The sequence below is a fragment of the Filicampus tigris genome, chromosome 10, assembly GCF_054856515.1.
Source record: "Filicampus tigris isolate MCC_2025a chromosome 10, RoL_Ftig_1.0, whole genome shotgun sequence".
In the NCBI taxonomy this organism is placed as follows: Eukaryota; Metazoa; Chordata; class Actinopteri; order Syngnathiformes; family Syngnathidae; genus Filicampus; species Filicampus tigris.
In genome coordinates, this window is record NC_141226.1 from 13,029,844 (window position 1) to 13,050,641 (window position 20,798).

The 20,798-nt window shown below is 41.9% G+C and overlaps 1 protein-coding gene and 1 long non-coding RNA gene across 6 annotated transcripts in view; one reads left to right on the forward strand and one right to left on the reverse strand.

Annotated features, from left to right (window-relative positions):
• Window positions 1–159: 159 nt before the first annotated feature.
• Window positions 160–20,798, reverse strand: part of lpin2 (lipin 2) — a 28,281-nt gene continuing 7,642 nt past the window's right edge. For 3 of the 5 annotated variants that reach the window (XM_086042537.1, XM_086042538.1, XM_086042539.1), the window contains exons 2-19: window positions 19,670–19,870; window positions 17,421–17,516; window positions 15,694–16,142; window positions 14,823–14,949; window positions 14,444–14,741; window positions 13,284–13,383; window positions 13,024–13,211; window positions 12,378–12,471; window positions 12,220–12,289; window positions 12,049–12,141; window positions 11,890–11,972; window positions 11,669–11,807; window positions 10,254–10,402; window positions 8,973–9,059; window positions 7,960–8,112; window positions 4,746–4,860; window positions 3,788–3,891; window positions 160–3,475 (exon numbers count right to left, since the gene is read on the reverse strand). In XM_086042537.1, coding sequence (XP_085898663.1) covers window positions 3,331–3,475; window positions 3,788–3,891; window positions 4,746–4,860; window positions 7,960–8,112; window positions 8,973–9,059; window positions 10,254–10,402; window positions 11,669–11,807; window positions 11,890–11,972; window positions 12,049–12,141; window positions 12,220–12,289; window positions 12,378–12,471; window positions 13,024–13,211; window positions 13,284–13,383; window positions 14,444–14,741; window positions 14,823–14,949; window positions 15,694–16,142; window positions 17,421–17,516; window positions 19,670–19,861 — 2,682 coding nt within the window. In that variant the 5' untranslated portion in view covers window positions 19,862–19,870 and the 3' untranslated portion in view covers window positions 160–3,330. The remainder of the gene's footprint in view (window positions 3,476–3,787; window positions 3,892–4,745; window positions 4,861–7,959; window positions 8,113–8,972; window positions 9,060–10,253; window positions 10,403–11,668; window positions 11,808–11,889; window positions 11,973–12,048; window positions 12,142–12,219; window positions 12,290–12,377; window positions 12,472–13,023; window positions 13,212–13,283; window positions 13,384–14,443; window positions 14,742–14,822; window positions 14,950–15,693; window positions 16,143–17,420; window positions 17,517–19,669; window positions 19,871–20,798) is intronic. The other 2 variants (XM_086042535.1, XM_086042536.1) reach the window with 2 other exon arrangements.
• LOC147140878 (uncharacterized) lies at window positions 8,394–20,262 on the forward strand. The gene is made up of 3 exons (XR_015088305.1): window positions 8,394–8,543; window positions 13,052–13,231; window positions 20,114–20,262. It is a non-coding gene; the product is annotated as an uncharacterized LOC147140878 (long non-coding RNA).

Consider the following 20,798-nt stretch of genomic DNA (forward strand, 5'->3'; position numbering starts at 1 on the left):
GTTTTGTACTGACCAGCCAGGGCAGAGACACGTGCATCGCCTAAGCTTAATAAGCTCTTCTATGGTTTTTTATTGTCAAACTTTTCCTCTTCAATGTACAACTTTTAGGTGCAGTAATTTAACTGTGGACAAGAGAAAATGGCGTCCCAAACACAAATATTTTCATTTAGAAACTTTATTGAATACAAACAAGACCGTGACAGCCACAATCTGTGAGCATCAGTAGGCCTATTTTCTTCCTTGTGTTAAATGTACTTCCTCTTTACATTGTGTTCCTTTAAAGACACTCCAAACCACATTTGGGTCTACAAATGAACACTGTGGTTATTCCGTGTGGGTGGGACACACGCGTATGCAAGCATCATTCACTTCAAAAGAAACGACAAAAAAGAACAGAACAACAACAACAAAAAAAGCCAACAGAGTAATCCATCCTAAACACAGGATCTTTTCATTTGTAGGTTTGTAGTATAACATAACAAAGACGTGTGATGTGGGCGGGATGGTGTGCGCTGTCCACACAAGATGCTTTACTTTCATAGAAAGAATGGATTATTGAACAATTTATCGCGAACTAGTGGACACGCGTGAAACAACCGTTGAATGCAATAACGACAGCTGATACTGACCATGCAGTCGTGAGCGTCAATTTGTGCTTAAAGTCCTGCTTTTTTTTTTTTTTTTCCAAAATTTATTGCCACGCTTGGTCCTTGCTCACGCGCCAACAAATATACACAAAACACTTCCTTGTGCACATCTGCCACTCGCTGTTTTGACAAGATAAGCACAAAAAAAAAGCTGCTCTGACAGCATGCGGCTGTTTTGTATAAGTGTCATTTTCCACCCTACGGAGGTCGCATCAGAGCCATAACAGAGGTGAGACCACGCATGTGTCCAAATTGTCACTGTCCATCAAGTATTTTATGTCCAAGCAGGATGAGGGGAAATGAAGTCAACATGTGAATTTGCCTCCTTCCTAGGTACTATCAGATGACAGCAGGAAGCTGAGAGTGTGAAGTTTTGCATCTGAGACTCACTGGCTCCGCCCCTTTTCATCCAAAGTAATTATCAGGGTATTTTGTACATCATCCAAGCAGGGATTTCCTCAGCATTTTCACCCGTTTGAGGTATGAGAGGTTTGAAGTGGACGTCGCTGTCAAGTTTGTGGTCAAAACAAATTCTTGTGGTCCGTCAAGAATCTTTTCATCCAGAGAGGCTTTTTCCCAACTTTTCCTGTGTGTCAGGCACCGATGGGTATACACGATGAGGGCCTTAAAGTTGATTCATCAGTTTCTTCCTATTCCTTCCTTCCTATTGTCTCGGGGGACTGTGACCAGAGACTCACAGGCCACGCCCCTTTGTGGCAAAAGGTTGCCGTTCCATAAAGGGCCACACATGTAATTACCTGAACACGGGAAGCCACAACAGCTGTGCGAAGGGCAAAGTTCCACCTCGGCGAGTTGTAGATAAAGGCAGATACATTTCCCGATCTTCTAATAGGGCTCTGAGGCAGTGATTTTGCAGGCTCTCTGTATGAAAGCAGCAAGTGGTTCTTTGATGCGGCCATTTCGCAGGCTCTCCACGTGTTGGCAGACACCTGATTAAAATGATCAGATAATCAGAAAGGTCTGCAGAAGCTGGAGAGCGATCCTGATCATTTGAATCAGGTGTGTGTTAGACAGGAGACAGGAGGCCAGCCCTCGAGGGAGGGGATCGAAGACCCCTGATCTAGCACATTACACGCTCTGTGTGTAGCTGAACACAATACAACTTAAGACAAATTACAAATAAATACATTTGAATTTCCGAACTAACAAACACGCTGGAGCAGGGCTGGAGATTTGCTTTTGCCGTATGAATAAAAATACAAGAAAACAAAGTGCCTAATGGCCGAAGTCATTTTTAAACTATGGTATTGTCCCAATATCAATAACAAAAATACCAATGGGCTTACTAAAACGTGGTTTGTTTTTTTTCTTTGTGTAGATTCTTAGTCATCCAAGTCATAGTATGGACTGCAAAGGTTGAATCGAATCAGTGTTTTGTTTTTGTTTTTTTTCTGATTTAAAAAATGAAAAATTGCCATATGTTCATTTATATATGGTTGATATTTTAGTATCAATATCGTTGATATTTTGATAGTTATTTTGAATTTTTTATAACACTTCCTCTGAGGTTTTATTTTTTTGCTCGATCTTAGGTCGCCCAACCCTTCTCTGTAGGTTAGCGTTGATGCTCATTAGCATCCCGAATACACAGCGTGTTTGTGTTAAATGTCATTTAAGCTGCTTTGTAATGGAAAACAAGACAAATTGAAATGCCGGACTTTTTTCTTTTCTTTTTTTTTGTGGGATTTGGATCATTTAGTAACAACCACTCCTTTGCATTTTTGGCAAAATCCTTCAAATGGAAACTTCTTTACACACTATCAGTGTATATACAGTAAATATTTATACGTACTACCATTCAAAAGTTTGGGGGTCACTTAGGAATGTCTTTTTATTTGTTTGAAACACTAACAAAGTCTGGACTGTATTTCTGATTAATTCAATGTATCTTCATTAAAAACAGCTTTCCTTTAATAAATGACAGCCATATATCTAAACAAGCCAAAACGTTTAGTATACTGTATGTCTAGTTCAAGTGGTTTTCTTTCAAAAATGATTTGTTTTTTAAATGAGTAATAAGCGACCCCAAACTGAATGAATTGAACTGAACAGTTATGTACCCATACACAGGAATATGCGTGCACCTTATGAAACATGTACTATTGACTTCAACGTATAAGGCTGACTGTTAGTATTTAGTACTCATGTTGTTCAACCATGTGACCATAAAGGACTTCTTCAGACGAGGCAAAAGGCTTCACTATCAGTAATAACTTAAACACATCACTTCTCATCATAAATAATAATCATAATAATAACAATGACTCAGCAGAGGTGGTTTTGAGCACCACAAATAGAGCGTTATATGCCTACACTGTCCTCTCATCTTTTAAGTGAGAAGATTCCGTGTGAGGAGTAGCTGCTTCATATTGAGATTGGAGACATGACCTTGAATATTGAGCGTGACGCATTCTCGCTGCACCGCAACTGCGGCAGCCATTAAGCAGGTCGGTCTAGAAGTGCATCTAAGGCGGCGTTTGGTTTGGCAAAAGCGAAAGTCTCTCACGTGTCTCTTTTGTGCATTTGCCATTAAAAACAAAAAAACAAAACAAAAAAAAACCACGGGTCTTCTGTTCCTCCAGGCCACCCTCTTAAGTGTTATGTGTCGTCCGTCTTGGTCCCCGCCATGTTGCAAGAGGGCGAGAGAGTACCTGAGCAATTTTCAGAGCAAGTCCGCGGGGTCCACGGCAGGGATGGGCTGCCTCCAGAAGCAGAAAGAGCTGAATTCGGGCATGGCAAAAGCTTCGTTCTGCTCCTTGCTCAGCAGCGGGAATACGTGCTCCACCAGCTCGCTTAGCCTGCAGTAACTGGACAAACAACAGTTCATCTTAAAAACGGGGACATCTTACGGAACATTCATTTTTCAATTCCTTGTATTAAAAAAGGTTGTGTGTCTTGAGTGCCGACCCACCGTCAACTGTTAAGTTAAACAACCAAGTACAGTGACGTTTTGACATATGAGTCGAATTGATTGTGACCACGCTCGCAACTCAAAATACTTGCAAATCTTTCCGTCCTGAAGCGGATGGAAATGCCAGCCTCCCCCCGAAAAAGAATCCAAACTTTTATTTTTTAATAAGAAGAAACGGTTCGAAAAGACAACTGGCTGGTGTACGTACGAGGACTTGTTGCCCTTGGTCTGCTCCTGGATCAGCTCTCCCTTGGGGTTGACTGTGAAGATCCGGCAAACGGGAACTCCCACCTCCTTGTAGGCAAACACATCCTACACAGACAACATGAAGAAAAGTTGCACTTTGCATTAGACAGTGGATGTAAAAGTAAAAGTAAAAGTAAATCATCATTTCAAAATTGGTTAAAGTGGAAGTCAACCCAAACATATTTTTTTTATGTTCTATGCAGGCCCACTAGTGTAAACACGGCACTCTGATTAGGATTGCGTTTGTGGAATATGACAAATCCACCCATTTTTGTCCATCTCAGTGGGCAGCCATTTTGTCACTTCTGTCGACTGAAATTAAAACAACTGTTCAGAGCTCAGATAACGACCAATCACGGCTCACCTGTTTTCTGAAACTGAGCCATGATTGGTCGTTACCTGAGCCCTGAGCAACTTCGATGCCATCTTCAGTCGACAGATGTGACAAAATGGCCGCCCCTGAGATGGCTAAAAGTGGGTGCGTTTTGCTGCTTAACTTATATTCCACAAACGCAATATTAATCAGAATGCCGTATTTCAACTAGTCGGCCCGCATAGAACATATTCTGGGAAAAAATATGTCTGGGTGGACTTCCGCTTTAAGATGTAAACAACGTGCGTTTATCCCAACAGCTCACGGCACGAAGGACTTTCATAAACACACAATTTAAGAGTATAAACATACTTGAAATGAGCTCATACTGGATTGTATAATACGCAGCATCATATTAGCAACAGGTTTCCAGATATCTGCCGCCTAATGCGTGTTATGATGACACATCAGGACTAGACGTTAAGCGAGCGTGTCACTTTTTCTTGGGAGAGACACAGTCATCTGCTTGTGTTGGTGCGGCTTTAGATATTCACTGCATTACATCACAAGGCGTCGTTTGTTTGCGTCATTTCTGGTGAAAACTCACGTTGGCTCGGTTGCCAAAGGCGGCGTGGAACGGCTGCTTATTGTGCTGGAACAGGTTCTTGATGTCCGTCAGGCATTCGATCTTGAAGATCTCGGGTTTCTTCTCGATGACCTCCCTGAAGAAACGCAAGCCGGGGATGATTATAGTCTCACTCACGTTGGACAACCATGACATGACGTGTAGCAAGAATTTCCTCGTGCCCAGTACAAACACAATGAAGGGCTATTATGACAGACGTAGCAGGCGAGGCCTTGGACGTTGCTGTGGTTACGAGCGGAGACGACAACGACATAGCAGCAGAAAATACAGCGGTCAACGCCCGCTCCCATCCAGTGTAATTAAAATGAAAATGCTCTATAATAGAGAGCTCCGGTTAGGGCAACACTGTACATTTGGGACAAATGTCAACAGAGGATGCCAATGGGCTTTGGCGCTTCCTGTGTGTAAAAAAGTCAAAACAGCAGCAGTCCTCCAAATCTTATTGGGTCCAGTCTACAGTACCCGTCCAAAAGTATTGGGAAGCGCAAGTTCAATTTCTATGTTTTTGTGGTATACTGAAGACACTTGGATTTCAGAGCAACAGATGAATATCAGACAAAAGTTCAGAATTACAGCTTTTATTTTATGGCATTTACATCTAGATGTGTTAAACAACCCGGGACGAAGCACCTTTGGTTTGAAGCCATCCGCTTTCAATAAAGAGCAAAACTTTGAAAGAATTATGTGCCACACCACAAGATGCAAACCACACAATCGGAAGGCCAGATTGGATTTTGCAAAGTACAGAGATCAGTTTTATGGACTGAGCAAGTTTAACCTCTATCAAAGTGGTGTAAAGGCCAAAGAGAAAGAAAGTATCTGCTTATAAAACACACAAACTCATCTGTGAAGCATGGTGGAGGTCATGCCATGGCTTGGACTTGCATGGCTGTTTCTGGAATGGGCTCATTATCGAGGATGTAACTTGTGATGGCAGCAAGTCTACAAAATCCTTTTGTCTGGCAATTTACAGAAAAATGAATTCAAACTAATCAGGAGAAGTGTCATCATGCAACAAGAAAATGACTCAAAACACACTACTAACACGATAAAGGGCTTCATCAAGGGGGAAAAGGTGGAAGGTCTCAAACTGGCCAAGTAATCATTGGACCTTAACCCAATAGAACATGCATTTCACCTCCTGAAGAGGCGACTGAAAGGAGGAAGCTCTTTAAACAAACATCAACTGAAAGAGGCTTCAGTAAAGGTCTGAAAAAGCATTTCAAATGAAGAATGCAACAGTCTGGTCGCAGGCTTGATGCAAGTACTGCAAGTAAAGTTTACACCACCAAATACAGCAACTTCAAGTTATTCTAATAATGTCTGTTTCAATACTTTTGCTCACTTGAAAAGTGGGTGCCTTCAATAAAAACGTTGTTTAACACATCTAGATGTGAAATAAAGCTGGCATTCTGAACTACTATCTGATATTCTTCTTTTGATCTGAAACCAAAATGTCTTCAGTGTAGAACATAAAGGTATTGACCTTGCCGTGCCAATACTTTTGGAGAGGACTGTACATACACAAAAGTCCATGATGAGACATGAGAAGCACTAAGCCTGTTGTTACGATACTACAGATATCCAATTCCTCGTTTTTTTTCCCCCCTTCATTGATGCATGTCCCAATTGCGCCAATAGGGAGCAAAACGAAATCTGAATGATGTTACCACCAAACTTACTTGTACTGGCACATAATAATCCTAAAAACTCTCTTAGCAAATAAGGCTTACTCTATTATCATCAACTGATGGAAGAGAAGAGTGAATCTTGAGTGCAGGGAAATGTTGTTCTTCCTAGAGGCCTCACAATTAGGGACAGAGGCTGTGGTATTCTCAGCCAGACCATATGAGGGTGCCACAGGCTACCATATTTATTTAGAGGTGACCTTTTCATGACTGTTTGAGGCTGTTTTTCAATATTCATTTGTTCGTTATTGTTCCGTTTATTTTGTAAAGCTATTAAATGTTAGCTTTGAGATCTGTCGTAAAATCAAATGTACTATTGTGATTATTTAGAATTGAAATGGTCAGTATCTGTAAAATAAACCATGACAAACATCATATTTATGCAAATAATACATTTACTCAAATGAAGTTAGGAAAGGCACGTATTTTTAGCACAATACAGTGGATGCCAAATATTTGCGGTTTGGAATTCACAAATTCAATTTGTTTGGGAATCTGTTTTCTGCTGAAAGATTCCAGTCATGTCTCATAAAAATATTGCTTTGGCGCCATCTGGTGGTAGGCGCCTATGCTAAACTGAAGGGAGGAGCTTTTGTCAGGCCAAAGCTTTGTCTAATACAGGGGTCGTCACGTCATAACCACGGGTAAAAAAGAGCCGATCGAGCCGTGGCTGAATTACTATCACCATAAATGTCCACTTTATGCTTAATGTTTCAAATGGGGTTAAAGTCAAATTTAAAGCCAAAACTGTTACTCAAAACAACTCCAGAGTTGATCTGCCCGCTGTCAGCACTGATCCCTCTGTCTGCGCAGAGGACATTTTGATCTCCTGACGTCAATGTCGGATGTATGCGACCTGGCGGTTCGGACTGCGGTCGCATTGCAAAAGATCGGTTAGGTATCCGATCTAAGGACCACATATGAAAGTGGCCCAAAACTTAATAGAAAATGATACACCTTTTTGAGACAAATAATATACACTTCAGTCGGACACTTCATTATTTATTGTCGCAGGCCACGCAGAACCGCATGTGGCTCCGGAACTGCGGGTTGCCAACGCCTGGTCTAAAAGAATGAAAGTGCTTTGCGGCCATCTTGTGGAATCTATAAGCAATTCCAAACCTTTGTGCGTGGGTAATGATAGGGGTTATATTACAATTTATGTCAAGTGAAAGCAGAGTTTAGAACGAAATCACACAGATAAAATACCACAACCTTGGATGCACACAACATTGGGAAGCAACCATATTTCAGAGTAAATTGGAACGTGCTTCTGCTTTGGTTAGCAACAGAGCTGAAATGCTCAATTAATGTTGGAATGAGATATACTTGTTTTCCCCCCTGGTAAGAAAAGAGGAGGTGTCTATGAGAGGAAAGCACTTATTTGTCCAAGTAAACAAACTGGAACACAGGATGGGACACTTTGTGATTTCATACATTAGACAAGAGGATTAGTGTGTGTGTGTGTGTGTGTGTGTTTGGGTTACCTGTGGAAGGCCGAGAAGAGGCTGCTGGGGGACAGCATGAGGGGCCCGCGGGGCAGGATGGTGCCACCGTCGTTGACCCATTGCAGGTAACCCCTCGTCATGTCTGCCATGCCGATGGCGCGAGCTGAGCAGTACAGGAACTTGTAGCCGTTCCTGTCAACGGGGAGAAAGAGAAGACGTTGCAAACCGCTATCAATGAATTAGATTGCCTTATATTGGAGCATTCAGAAAGTGAAACTAACTCTTTCCAATTTATCTTCATTATTAAAGAACAGGAGTGTCCATACTCAAGCCCGGGAACCAATTTGTGGTGGTGATTTTTCGAACCCGGAAGTAAGACTAAAACCCTGACTCTTTGTGGCTGCCGCAACCCTTTGATGACATCGTCCTAAAGCTGGTTGCTACGCGCACCAAACACAAAACAGTAATGAACAGTTCTTCTCACTAGGTAGGCTAGTGCCGCTTTTCCATTTGTCCTAAACAGCCCCACGCCACTCCGAGCTCACTGTCATTCATTTGGCCGCCTCTCCCAGTCAACGGCTCGTCGTCTTCACTGAGCCCTGACGAAAAACAACATTCGCTAGGTAGGCTCACACTTGCAAACCTTCGCTGCTCAGTGAGATGCGTGCGGCCTTTCGAGAGGGGGAATGAGCAGAAATGCTCAGAAATGGCTGAATGGAGGAAAACACCACTTTGTGTTTTTTGGGAGAAACTAGCATTTTAACACGGTTAAAAGCTGCAAAAAAAAAAAAGTATTTTTTACGATATGACCCCTTCAAGTGTTCTGTTATTCTTTCTCTGTCTATGTTGACAGAGGAATGTGAGAAACATTTTATGAAGACATCTGGAACTCTAAATTGTATATATTTTTTAAAAATCATAACAAAGCATGTCTCAGTTTAAGGAACCCTCGTGAATGCTGGGCCACAATAAAGACAAACCCTGCAGCGTGACAACTGCGAAAGAAGCCCAGAAGCTTCTTCCTCTGTCATCAATTGTCATTCTGCACTTACTCAGCTACTGAGTGGTAGAGTTTGGCAATCCCCTGGTGGGTCCAGTCCTTCCCAAGCTGCGGCAGGATCTGTCCAAACACGTCGGACCTGGAAGCGACAGAAGTGAAGTGAAGCGACCATCAGAGATGAGAACATAACGTAGTGTTCTTGCTTCAAGTAAAATTAGCTGCGCGTGGGAAAGGCTGGAGGATCTCAAATGTAAACGAGCTGATTATGGAGCCTTGTGAGTGCCACGCTAATGGAAGCCACATGTCACGAGTCTCCTGCGGGGTCACGGCGGATAATAAGCCGCAGCCAATCTGACTCGTTTGATGTGCGGGCCACCTATGCGTCCTTGCCGAGCAGGCTATGTGGGAAATGGAAGTCAACATCAGTGGTGTGCCGCAGGTGAGCTTAAAGCTAATTAAAAAGTGAATCCAAAAATAAAAATCCTTTTAGAATGAGACACTATGTGCTATTTTGAGAGGGGTAAACAAGTCTAGAACAATTCATTCGAGAAAATGCATCATAACACCTCGGCATATAATTGCCGTCATCTAAAAAGGTAACTTGGGACATGAAAAGTCTTATTTTATCATGAGTGGGCTCTAGCCATTGTATGTCATTCTCAATTAAACAGATGCTTGTGGAGAAGATACAATTACAAACCATTTGCAGGTGGGCATATTACATTATAATTGAGTTGCGCCATATAATGTTATGCAGCGTAGGTACGATACAAAACGTCTTATCTCACAATGTAGCAGTATATTGTGGATTTTTTTGGTTGAACAGACAGTATCAAAAAACATGGAGATGCTTGCATCCGATTCAGCAGAAAGAAAATGTATGTAATCCATCTATCAGTAGATTTCCCTCGTTGCTACTGAAGGAATGCTATACTGTCTTTTCCTCCACAGCGGGTGGGGAGGGTAGAACACGTAGTGGGATCGGCCTATAGGTAATTACTATTTGGTCCGGCAGAGCAAAATGGCGGACAGACGGATGGCGGAAAGTAACCCTGCTGCCAAGCGAAAGGCGATAAACGGACAGGGAAATTTTAGTAAAATTCCCAGTACTGTTACAAACAAATGGAGAAAATATCACAGAAAATTGCTATACATTTAAAATTTAAATGCGGATATATACTGTATTCGATAAATAAAAATAAACTGTATCGGTATATAAATTTAAGTACCTATCGCACACTTCTACACGGTATCGTAACACGTGATTTGAGAATCTACAATCAGATGAACGTTTAATGTGGAGCGTGTGTCAGCGTCTTATCGTGGGGCCTACTTGGTGATGGTTCCGTCGATGTCAGAGATGATGACTTTGTCGTCCCAGTTCCACAGGTAGATGGTGCCCTCGCAGCGGCACGTGCCTTGGTACTGCGTGGTGATGCTGAACGTCACGTCATTGGGGCCTTCCTTCAGTTTCAGACTGGCCTAGTAGCAAAAGCACAAAAATCGTGCAAAATAATCCACACTAAATCAAGGTCAAAATTTGTTCATATTAGGGCTGGGTAATTACATTGTATGTTTTTTTTATTTATTAATTGAGTTGAGTTGATTAAGAGGCGCAGTCCACGTTTGCATACCATGCTTCATGAATCTTAAGTGATATGTAGGAAGGGGTAAAGCTACAGATTTGTTTGTATTGTTGTTGTAATATGCACTTTAGTTGCACTTTGCGTCTTACTGATTTTGCAGTATAGTATATACTTAGGTTTACAGCACACGTGTGGCAGAATTATGTTGTCATGGTGAACGCTTACCAAACTGCACATCAAAGTATTTAATAAATTTATACCTGCAATTGTTGTAGATAAACTGTCTTTGATATTAATGAATGCTTCATTTGCCTTCATCTTAGTATCCTATAATGCAAAATAGATATTACATTGTTTGTTGTAATAAAGACTGTTTGTTTAGAAATACATTAGAAAAGGACCTTGAACAAAAATAGCAAATTAAATCGCAATCACAATTTTGAGGGGGGAAAAAATTGCAACTAGATTCTTTTCCATAACTGTTCAGCCCGACACTATATATTGTAAACCAGACACTTTTTTATATTGTTCTACATTTATTGAATTATTAAGTAAAGATTATTTAAATATTTTTCTTTTTTCATCTATTTCATTTTGTTTTAAAACAACTTAAATACATTAATAAAATATTGATCTATTCTCTAGTTACTTTAGTTTTTAGAACAGATGATTTAAAACTGGCAGTTTAAAAAAAAGAAATCTGACTATATGAATCGCCCATGCCTAGTTCAGATACCTTCTGTACATGTATAGGGTGTACTGTGGACCATACGATGTTGTATCTACCACTCTCTGTAAGACTGGTGAACCACAACACTGTTTTGAGCAACAGCAGCAGTATCCAGTATCCCTCAGTCTATCTATGAATTTATCAATGTATGTTACAGTATATCAATCCACCTATCAATGAATGTATCCAACTATCAATCTGGCTACCTATCTACTAATCTATCTGCCCAACTTTCAATCTACCTACTTCTTGATCTATTTAAGTCAATCTACCTATCCATCCATCAATCTACCTGCAGTATTCAGCCAGCAGATGGCGCTCCTAACTGGCAAATGAACTACAAACAGGCACTTATTTGTACCTTGTACTTTCTAGCCTCAAACCACGTTGTTTACAAAGTGTATTATCGTCACCATTTATAACCGTACTCACGATCTGATCAGAGGAGAGGCGTAGAGACTTTCTGTAGGCGTGATGCTGCTGACTGTCGTGAAGATGGTGTCGATCCTGACACGAAGCAGCGCTCACCTCCTTGCACTCTTCGTCACTGGACGAGTCTGTGCTTTTAGTCCTTTAAAGACACATTTACTTTATTCAATTTACTGCAAAAAATGCAAACAATATATGATTAGTTTAAAGGGACTGGCAATTACAGTAAGGTGAGATTCTCCTGTGTCATGACGGGTCCTTCTTCCGCCGACTGAGACTGTTCCTTGGTTTCAAGCTTCGTCTCAGACTGAAATAAAATGGAAACAAATCTATGTTACTATATTCATACTATAACAAAAAATACTGTCAAACGTCGCACAAACCTGCTTGATTGCACTGTCCGCACGTTTTCGCCAGAACCACCAGCGGCCTGACTTCTTTGGCATCTTCTCCTTCACCCAGGCCTCCTCTGTAGCCTGAATCATACGAGGCAGTCTTCAAATTCGTGCCAGCGGCAATAGTACAATGTGAGCACTGTCTTAACTACTAATTACCTTTGGTAAATTCTTCTGAAATGCTTGTAGACTTAGAATCAAGGGTGCGGCAAGAGTCCAGTTATAATATCTGAGCGCCAAAAGAGTGGAGAACCAGTTATTTACTGCTATAGTCGATTGTGTTCATGTCAGTGTTGAAAAAAAAAAACAATGCTTACCTGTTTCCTATCTTAACAACAAGGTTGGGGTTATCTATAATTGCTGGATTTTCAGCAAATTCATGGTAGCTGATGATGTGCTCCATGAATTTTTCTGAAGAGAGAAGAGAACCGTTACTGGGGTTCTAAAAAGCTGTCAGCTGTTTAAGACATCGTTTGCATTTTTTTCAGATTAAAAAAGTACCCAATTGGTATTAGCATATCTGTGGAAGCGACGACATGGTTAACAGATAAATTGTGATTGAAATTTCAAAGGATTAGTTATGCAATTTGAAACAATAATTATGTTTATACTGTATTGAGCATAATGTGCTTTGCTATTAGGCGACACCTACACTTTGTGTTTGCATGAAGTCAATACTACGTTTTTATTTATTTATGTCATGAACTAACTGGTTAATAGATTTACTGTTAACAAAACAAAAACAACAACAAAAAATAGATATTACATATGTCTAAAAACATTTTGGTTAATGAACTACAACTAAATTCACTGCTTTACAGCCTTACTAAACTTAAACTCAGCCTGTTTTGAGGGGGCCATGCTCAGCCCAACCCATCTAATGTTGGGTGTCCGAAAACCCAAGAATGGCTTTTGTTACCATGACAACCAGGGGCAATTACAGCTAACGTGCACTTCAATTACCTTTGGATATCTCTGCGTTCTCCGTCAGGCCTCCGCACAGAGACAGTGTGACGTCCGGGAGGTCGCTGGCTGAATCCGACAGACACTCGGTGCCGCTGTCAGCGGCAGCGCTGCCGACCGACTGTGGCGACTGCGAACCTGAGCGAATTTCTGTTTCCATCCAGTGCTTGCCAGCTGTCTCAGCCTCGCTGCAGCAAGAGAAGAGGAGGTAAGATCATGTCTTATTACTTTTTTTTTTTTAACATCGACAGCAGTCTAACCTCTTGGGAAAGTATCTGGCAGCTACATCGGGCTCAAGTGCATTTAGGTCGTCCAGGTAGATGTCCTCGGGACCCTGATGATGGCTCCTCTTTGGGACACCTGCGTTCAATAAAATAATTCGACGCCAGTTCACGACTAAGGCTGGGCGATTTGGCCTTGATTGATTTGCCAGAAATTGGGAAATCGATTTTTCCCCTTTGCTTATAGTAAATGCAAATGACAACAGCATTATTCAATTATTTTATTATTTGGAATTTGCTCTAGTGCTCCTGACTGATACTAAATTAGCTTTGAAATCTTTTTTTTCCAGTATGGTTTTTTTTTTTTTAACTGATTATGAGGAAAAACAGCGTGGCCTCTTGGAATGAAATTTCCATCATAACAATTACAGTTATGTAATGAAAATCAACATTTTAAATTGCAAATGAAATTTAAATTACAATTTAAATTGCAAATTGCATGGCTCAGCTGGGCTGTATTTCTACTGCTGATGTTGAAGAGAAACAGTACAAAACCCCCAGTTCTCGCACAGTCGTCTTTATCGCAGAGTTGTAGGTGTGAGGTATTCCAAGCGTGGCCAAATATTTGCAGTTTGGAAGCACATACCTCGGATCAAAAGTTTCCAACATATTGGTACATCACTATTGAGCAACATTAAATAGGCACCATTTTTTTTTGGCAATGTTCAGCTCAACATTGCCTTCCATGGGGCTCCTTTCTTGTCGTAGGAAAACAATGCGAACATAAAAATGATTGCACTCATGTTGTCTGTTCCTTCACGGGAATTAAAGGCACTAGTTGCTCTTTTAAAAATAGCTGCAAGAGGGGTTGGAAAGGTCGCTCATTATAGCAAGCAAAATGTCAACACTGATTTTGCTTTTGGGCACAGTAAAGTGAAGTACATCACACTTGTACACAAGTACACTGGTAGATGTCAGTGCTGCAGCGGAGGCAGAGAGGGACGGCTAAGCGTCTGTCAATTAATTCCTCTCTGTGGGCAGCCATGTTGTTAGAGCAAGCAGTATGTCGGCAAAGACACCCTTTGTGCTATGAAGCCAGTAAAGAAAAAAAAATCCTGAGCAATAAAGTCAAATCAACAGAGAAATGTAATCAATTAATCGCCCAGCCCTTCTTATGCCGAACGCGAAATCAAACCTACCTTTCTTCTTAGAGGGCGAGTCGCTCTGCTGGCTGTTGCCAGGGGTAGAGGTGACCACGTTGTACGGCAGCATGTCCACGGACCCCGTGAGAGGGGCAAGACTCTCACACGTGGTAGTGGAGGTGCTCGTGAGTGTGCGCGGCTCGGGTTTGATGATGGCACACGTCGGATGGTCGCCATCATCCGTTTCGCCGTAGTCCTCCATGGCCTCGGAGCTGAGGATAACGCGGAAATGGGTGCTCTCCGACGGGGTGATGGTCACTGTTTTAAGTAGCTCCACTTTGTCTTTTTTGGTCACCTGCATATTGGCGATCCAAGGAGAGGGAGGAACAACACTAAATATCCAAAGAAAATGTCATTTTGAAGATTAATTTGTTACCTTGGCTGTTTCCGGAAACTCTCCCCAGGTCCACTGCATGTGCGACTCGGCTCGTAGCAAAGTCTCAGAGGGTCTCACCATCAGTTCAGAGTCACTCTTTGGTGAAAAGGCCTGAGATAAGCCATGGCTGAAGGTACAAAGAAAGACATATATAAGGAGCAGTTTGCCGTGGGTGCCGTATTTCCTCAAATACTTCCCATTTATTCACTCCCAGGCCTTATTTGTACAAAACCTGCGCAAGGGTGGAGCTACACACACCGCTACCCGTTGATTGGACAGCGGAGAATTGTTACTTCTATGTTAAAACGGGATTATGATGTCAACATTGGAAGTTGAGGTGCAACTAATTGTTCAAAGACAAAATGGTATAATTAGGAGTTCATAAAGTCATCTGATAACTGTTACAAAGTGGGAAAACATGTTTCGGGGTTAAGAATTAGTTTGCACATTTTGCAGTTTGCATTTTTTATTTGATTGTTTTCTATTGGCAGCCTAAAAGCATTTTACATTGAAATGTTTACTGCTCCTGTGACTTTACAACTGTGTTTGTATAGGTTAGTGATAGACTATGGCATTTCATCCCTGCATACAGCGCAAGCAGACAGTTCTTAAAGCACTGAATGCTCCCTTTCGCCCATGCGCTGTTCGAGTGTGCATACCGAATTAGTCACCTGTGACCCCTGGATGACCCTGGAAAAGTTTCAGATGTCACCAGAGGTTCGTTTCCTACAGAATTGTCTCGCATGAACACGAACATTCCGAATGACAGGATGCTCTGGCAGTCATTTGGGATTCATAGAACCGTAGTTACAGTCGTACCTTTCGATTTACGTTCTGTATTACAAATCGTTACAAACGGCCAAAAACCCACCTGTCATTTGTTGCCCAGTCGCCATCAGACAGTGCGTAACCATCCAAGCTACGTCTGGCCGCCGGTAGTCTGGGGTCAACATCTCGTATTGTGGACACCGAAGGTGATCTGGACACGTGAGGCACCGAGACATCCTCGTCAGAGCTCAAGTCCATCTCAAACATTTCCTCGTTGGTCGTAGCAGCGGGTGTGTTAGCAGCAACACTGGGGGTGACCGACATGGGGGGAGTCAGTTCTTCTCGGCGGGGGTCTCCTTTGTGCTTCTTCCTCCGTTTTTTCTTCTTTTTCGTAGACACGGTGGCGGGCGCCGGCGGATCAGGTGGGTCTTCCTGGTCGGCCGGGTCGTCGTCTTCCAAGTCTTTCGATGACCGGTGCTCCACTTCTGAGATCCAGAAAAGGTGGCTCTCTGTCGGGATCGGGGATGTGGCAAGGTGGGCGGGGACAATCTGCTGGAGGACAGAGAAGGCACAAACTGAAAAGGAGACATATTATGCTTTCTTTTTTTTTTTTTTTTTCCATGTCTGTGACATGCTTTCATCAAAATACTGCTAGATCAAGAGAGTGCCTATGAGCCATTGCTCACCACAGCCCTTCAAACCCAAGCACAGCAGTGGCCATGACGACTTAGAGCTAGGAGGTTGCGGGTGGCTAGTTGTAGCCAAGAGCGAGAAGAAAAAAAGCAAGCACCCATAAACTATACAAGCACAAATTGTATTTTCACTCATGGAGGCAGCACTTCATCACTGAGCTGGCAAATCACACTTTTCACATTTAAGCTAGCAGACTGCAACTGACTAGGGCTGCAACTAATGATTATTTTGACAATCGATTAATCTGTTGATTTGTCGATTAACCGACGACTCTGATACTATTTTTCCCCATCCCTTTGTACCAAAACAAGACATCATTTCAAATTAAAAGTGCAGAAAATGCACCAACATAAATTGATTCAAAATGCAAAAATGTTGATCACTGTGTTCCAAAGTAAAAGCAGATGTTTCGATGTAAATATCCTGAAAAAAAGATAATCAGTCTGCTTTCATGGATGACTGAAAATCTGAGAGTATTTACTGTTTAAAGGCTGAAATTCTGAGGATTTGGACCACTTTAAATTAAAATATTTACGGTAACCAATTATCAAAATAATTAACTATTAATTTGATCATCAATAAGTTGTCGCTTCATCGGTGCACGATTACAACTGACATTGCCAAACAAACACCTCCCTGCCACCAATTCATCAACGTTGCCAAATATTTGAGTATGGGCTGTTTATCAGAAGCTAAAGCTAATTTGTGAATTGAACAACAGTGCAGCTTTACTTGGCTTCTGACGATGAAAGGGCAGATATACAGTACCCCCAGCCTCGCTGTTAACTCATGGGTGGATGCGGTATTATGTAAAAATCTCTATTGTGGTAAAAACGAGAATGGCTTACTCACAGACACATTTTCTGGAAAAAGGCAGCTAACACAAATTTAGCTGTATTATTTCCAATTAATCAGTGAGCAGGCACTCCAGAGACCAAACTATTTGTAAACAAATCTATAATATGCGCAGATATATTGTGAGGCTTTTGCAGCCAAAAATGATTGACAGTAGCGACATGCTGCAGACTGAAGGTTGGTGGTTGTCACTGGTGAGACTGAATGTCACAAACTTGGAGGAAAAAGGACACAACAGTGGTGTAATAACTTTTAAAAATAATCCTACTGTGTCACACTTACATTCTGCTGCTCGGTTTCCTGAACGAAAAAAGCCTCGCCATTGTCGCCGAGTTTCATTTGCAACTCCACTGGCTCGCCGTTCACTTCAATGTCAATCTGGACAAGAAAAAAATAAAACAAAGATAGATATCAATACCATTGAGCAAGATGAAAGCCAGACTTGAATGAGGGTCAGTTGGATTTAGTTGGAAGCCATCCAACGCTTTCCTTTAGTGCTTGTCATTGGAATTGCGGGTGAGCTGGCGCCTATCCCAGCTGACTTTGGGTTGAGAGGCGGGGAACACCCTGGATCGGTCAGCAGCCGATCACAGGGCACATATGGACAAACAGCCATTTGCACTAATTTTGCCAAATTTGAGCCTTCAATGAACCGAACATCTTTTTGGAAAGTGGGAGCAAACCAGGATTTGAAGCCAGACCCTCTCAAAAAAGACGCGCGAACCACAACCTCAGCGTGCTGCATTGAAAATGGGGCTCGCTCGGCAGTCACAAGATTTAATTTCCCACCCTCTGGGCCCTAAATGGGAATTTACACAACGCAAGGGATGACTGCCGAGTTTAATGCCTAATTAACTGATGAGCCAGAATAAATGAGCGCCCTCTTTAACCCTGCCAAGAGGGTGACGGCTCACATTCATCAGAAGTCGTCTTCAACGGCCAGCTGGAGGCAGCTCCACCACAGTGGGCTGAATATAGTAAGGAAGGCCCATGGTGTATACTTCAAGAGAGCAACATCTAAAAATACCTATTAGTGCAAAGTTGAGTAAGTATGTTTTATAATCGCCCATGTCTTTTTGTCTATTTTGGTGCAGTAAAAGATAAGATGCTGGTTGCAGTTTCCTCTCCTGCCCACGCATTCAAGTTTTAGTGCTTGTTGCCATGGGAACGGCTCATTCATTCATTCATTCCGACAAGGCCATCAGCATTCTAGGGAGATTGTGGGAAAATCCAAATCTTTCACTGATCCCCCACTGACCGTTCATCAAGTCTAAGAAAGAAATACGAAAAATACTAGCACGAGTGAGTCGTTAAAAAAATTCTAAAGTGGCACACACTGCAAAAGGTTGAATTTTTCCGCCTTTTTCTATGTTGCTACTCTGCACACATGGCACCAAAATAGAATTGGGGGCCACGGTGGGTGAGGGAGGGTGAGGGTCAAAGTTGACCCTTCAATTTTACTGGTAGCAAGTACTATCAGGGTCTTCAGTAATGCTGGGGGATATGGCCTTCAAATAGAATCGTTACACACTGAACAAAAAGATAAATGTAACATTTTTGTTCGCATTTTCGTGAGCTGGACTAAAAGATCTCAAACTTTTTCTACATACACAAAATGACATTTCCCTCAAATATTGTTCACAAATCTGTCTAAATATGTGTTAGTGAGCATTGTTTCTTTGTTGAGATAATCCATCCCACCTCACAGGTGTGGCATTTTTTTTTTGTCTTCTTTTTTTTTAGTGTTTTGCTTTGGATGTTTTTCAGCACTTTGAGTTGCATTTTTATGTATGAAAAGTGATATATAAATAAAATGTGAAATGTGGTATCAAGATTAGACAGGATGATTATTGCACAGGTGTGCCTTAGGCTGGCCTCAATAAAAGGCCACTCTGAAATGTGCAGTTTTGCTTTATTGTGGGGATCTGGTTGTTGCTTGTGGCCTGTGGAATGCTGGTTCACTCCGCTTCAATGACTATGCAAAGTTGCTGGTAGGATATTGGTAGGAATGTCAACATGCTGTCATAAATGCCCATCCAAAGCGTCCCAAACATGCGCAATGGGTGACATGTTCGCTGACTATGCTGGCCATGCAAGAACCGGGGTGTTTTCAGCTTCCAGGAATTGTGCAGAGATCCTTGCAACATGGGGCCATGCATTATCATAGTGGCTCATTCTAGCGCGTCTCTTCAACTTTTCCATTTTCACTCTGCTACGATGACAAAATATATCAAGACCAAAAAGATCCGGTAAGTCCGACATTTTGTTTGAAGCATCCATGTTAGGGTCATTTTGGCCATTTCCAGGAATCCTTCAAAAGCAAACTCATCCATAGACGTTTTGTGGGATGGCAACCAAATTTGAACCAAGTCTCCTAGATAAAGCAACGCTAAATTGTCTTGAGTTTTGAGTATTTATTGTTGTGTGGTGCTGGAGCACGTTATCAAGCTTGCCATAATACAGGAAAATCATAAATCGGCTCCACAAGGTCAGACCTTGTGCAAATCTCTTTAAGCGTCAAGGGAACTCACCACTTTCTCTTTGGAGCGCAGCACGCCGAGCTTGCCGAAGCGCACGTGGAAGGGCGAACACTGGTAGGTGCCGTCACGTTGGCGGACGACCACGACGTCGATGCATCCCGACAGCGTGGCCTGGTTGATTCCCTTGTACAGCTCCTTGACAGTGACCAGCACCTGCCCGGCCAGCTGGCCCACGTAGTTCATGGTGTCCACCTGTGAGCAAAGTGCAACGTCTAGTGAGCCTGGCAGGTTTACGAAAAATAAAAAAATAAAAATAAAAAATGTCCTTGATCACAAACTGGCTGCTTATATCTAAGAGCAACGTGATGTTGTTGCAAAAGGGAGTAAACAAAGACTGCGAGTGAGGCCAGGGTCTCGTTCCGTGGAGATTGTAAACCCACTGCCTTTGTTGACATAACCTGAAATGTTTGCATCTCACCTTGACCTTTATTTCAGACAGAGACTAGCCATGGGAGAGGGGAGCTGCTTGCCGATGAAAAACACATGCAAGAGTGGCATCGTTTTGCGGCTAAACCACATATAAACAAGATGACCAACTGTGTAAAACCAGTGGAAATTTTTCATGTGAAGGCTCCCCCGCCAACATTGCGACTGTGATTTAATATGAGATTGTTTTCAAGGTCCTTTGGGGGATCTTTTTTTTTTCCAACAAAATAGCAATAAATTAATCTGTATTACAATTAGTAATTTTCTTTCTTATAGGTTAGGCTCATAAAATAAAAGGCAAATGAGGCATGAATTGATAAGAGGGTTTATGTACTTCAATTACAGTTGCAAACTTACTAAGTATTTTTTTCTGGCAATCAAGCATTCACCACCACTGAGGAGGGCAGCGTAAACATACCGGTAAGTATAAAAGTCAGTAATAAATCACACAAACTAAAGTGCAGAATGCAGATCACAACAAAAATGCAAACAAATCTGTGGCTTCACCACTTCATCATGTCCAACTTTTCATGTTTCATGAAACATGATATGCTAACATGTGGACTGCACTTCTTAACCACTAAACGTAACTAAACATTCTATAACAAGCTAATTGATCTCCGGTCAGCAACGTTGCGCATAAGTGCATGAAAAGTAAGGAGAATAAAGGTCAGATTTTTTTTCCCAGATTAAC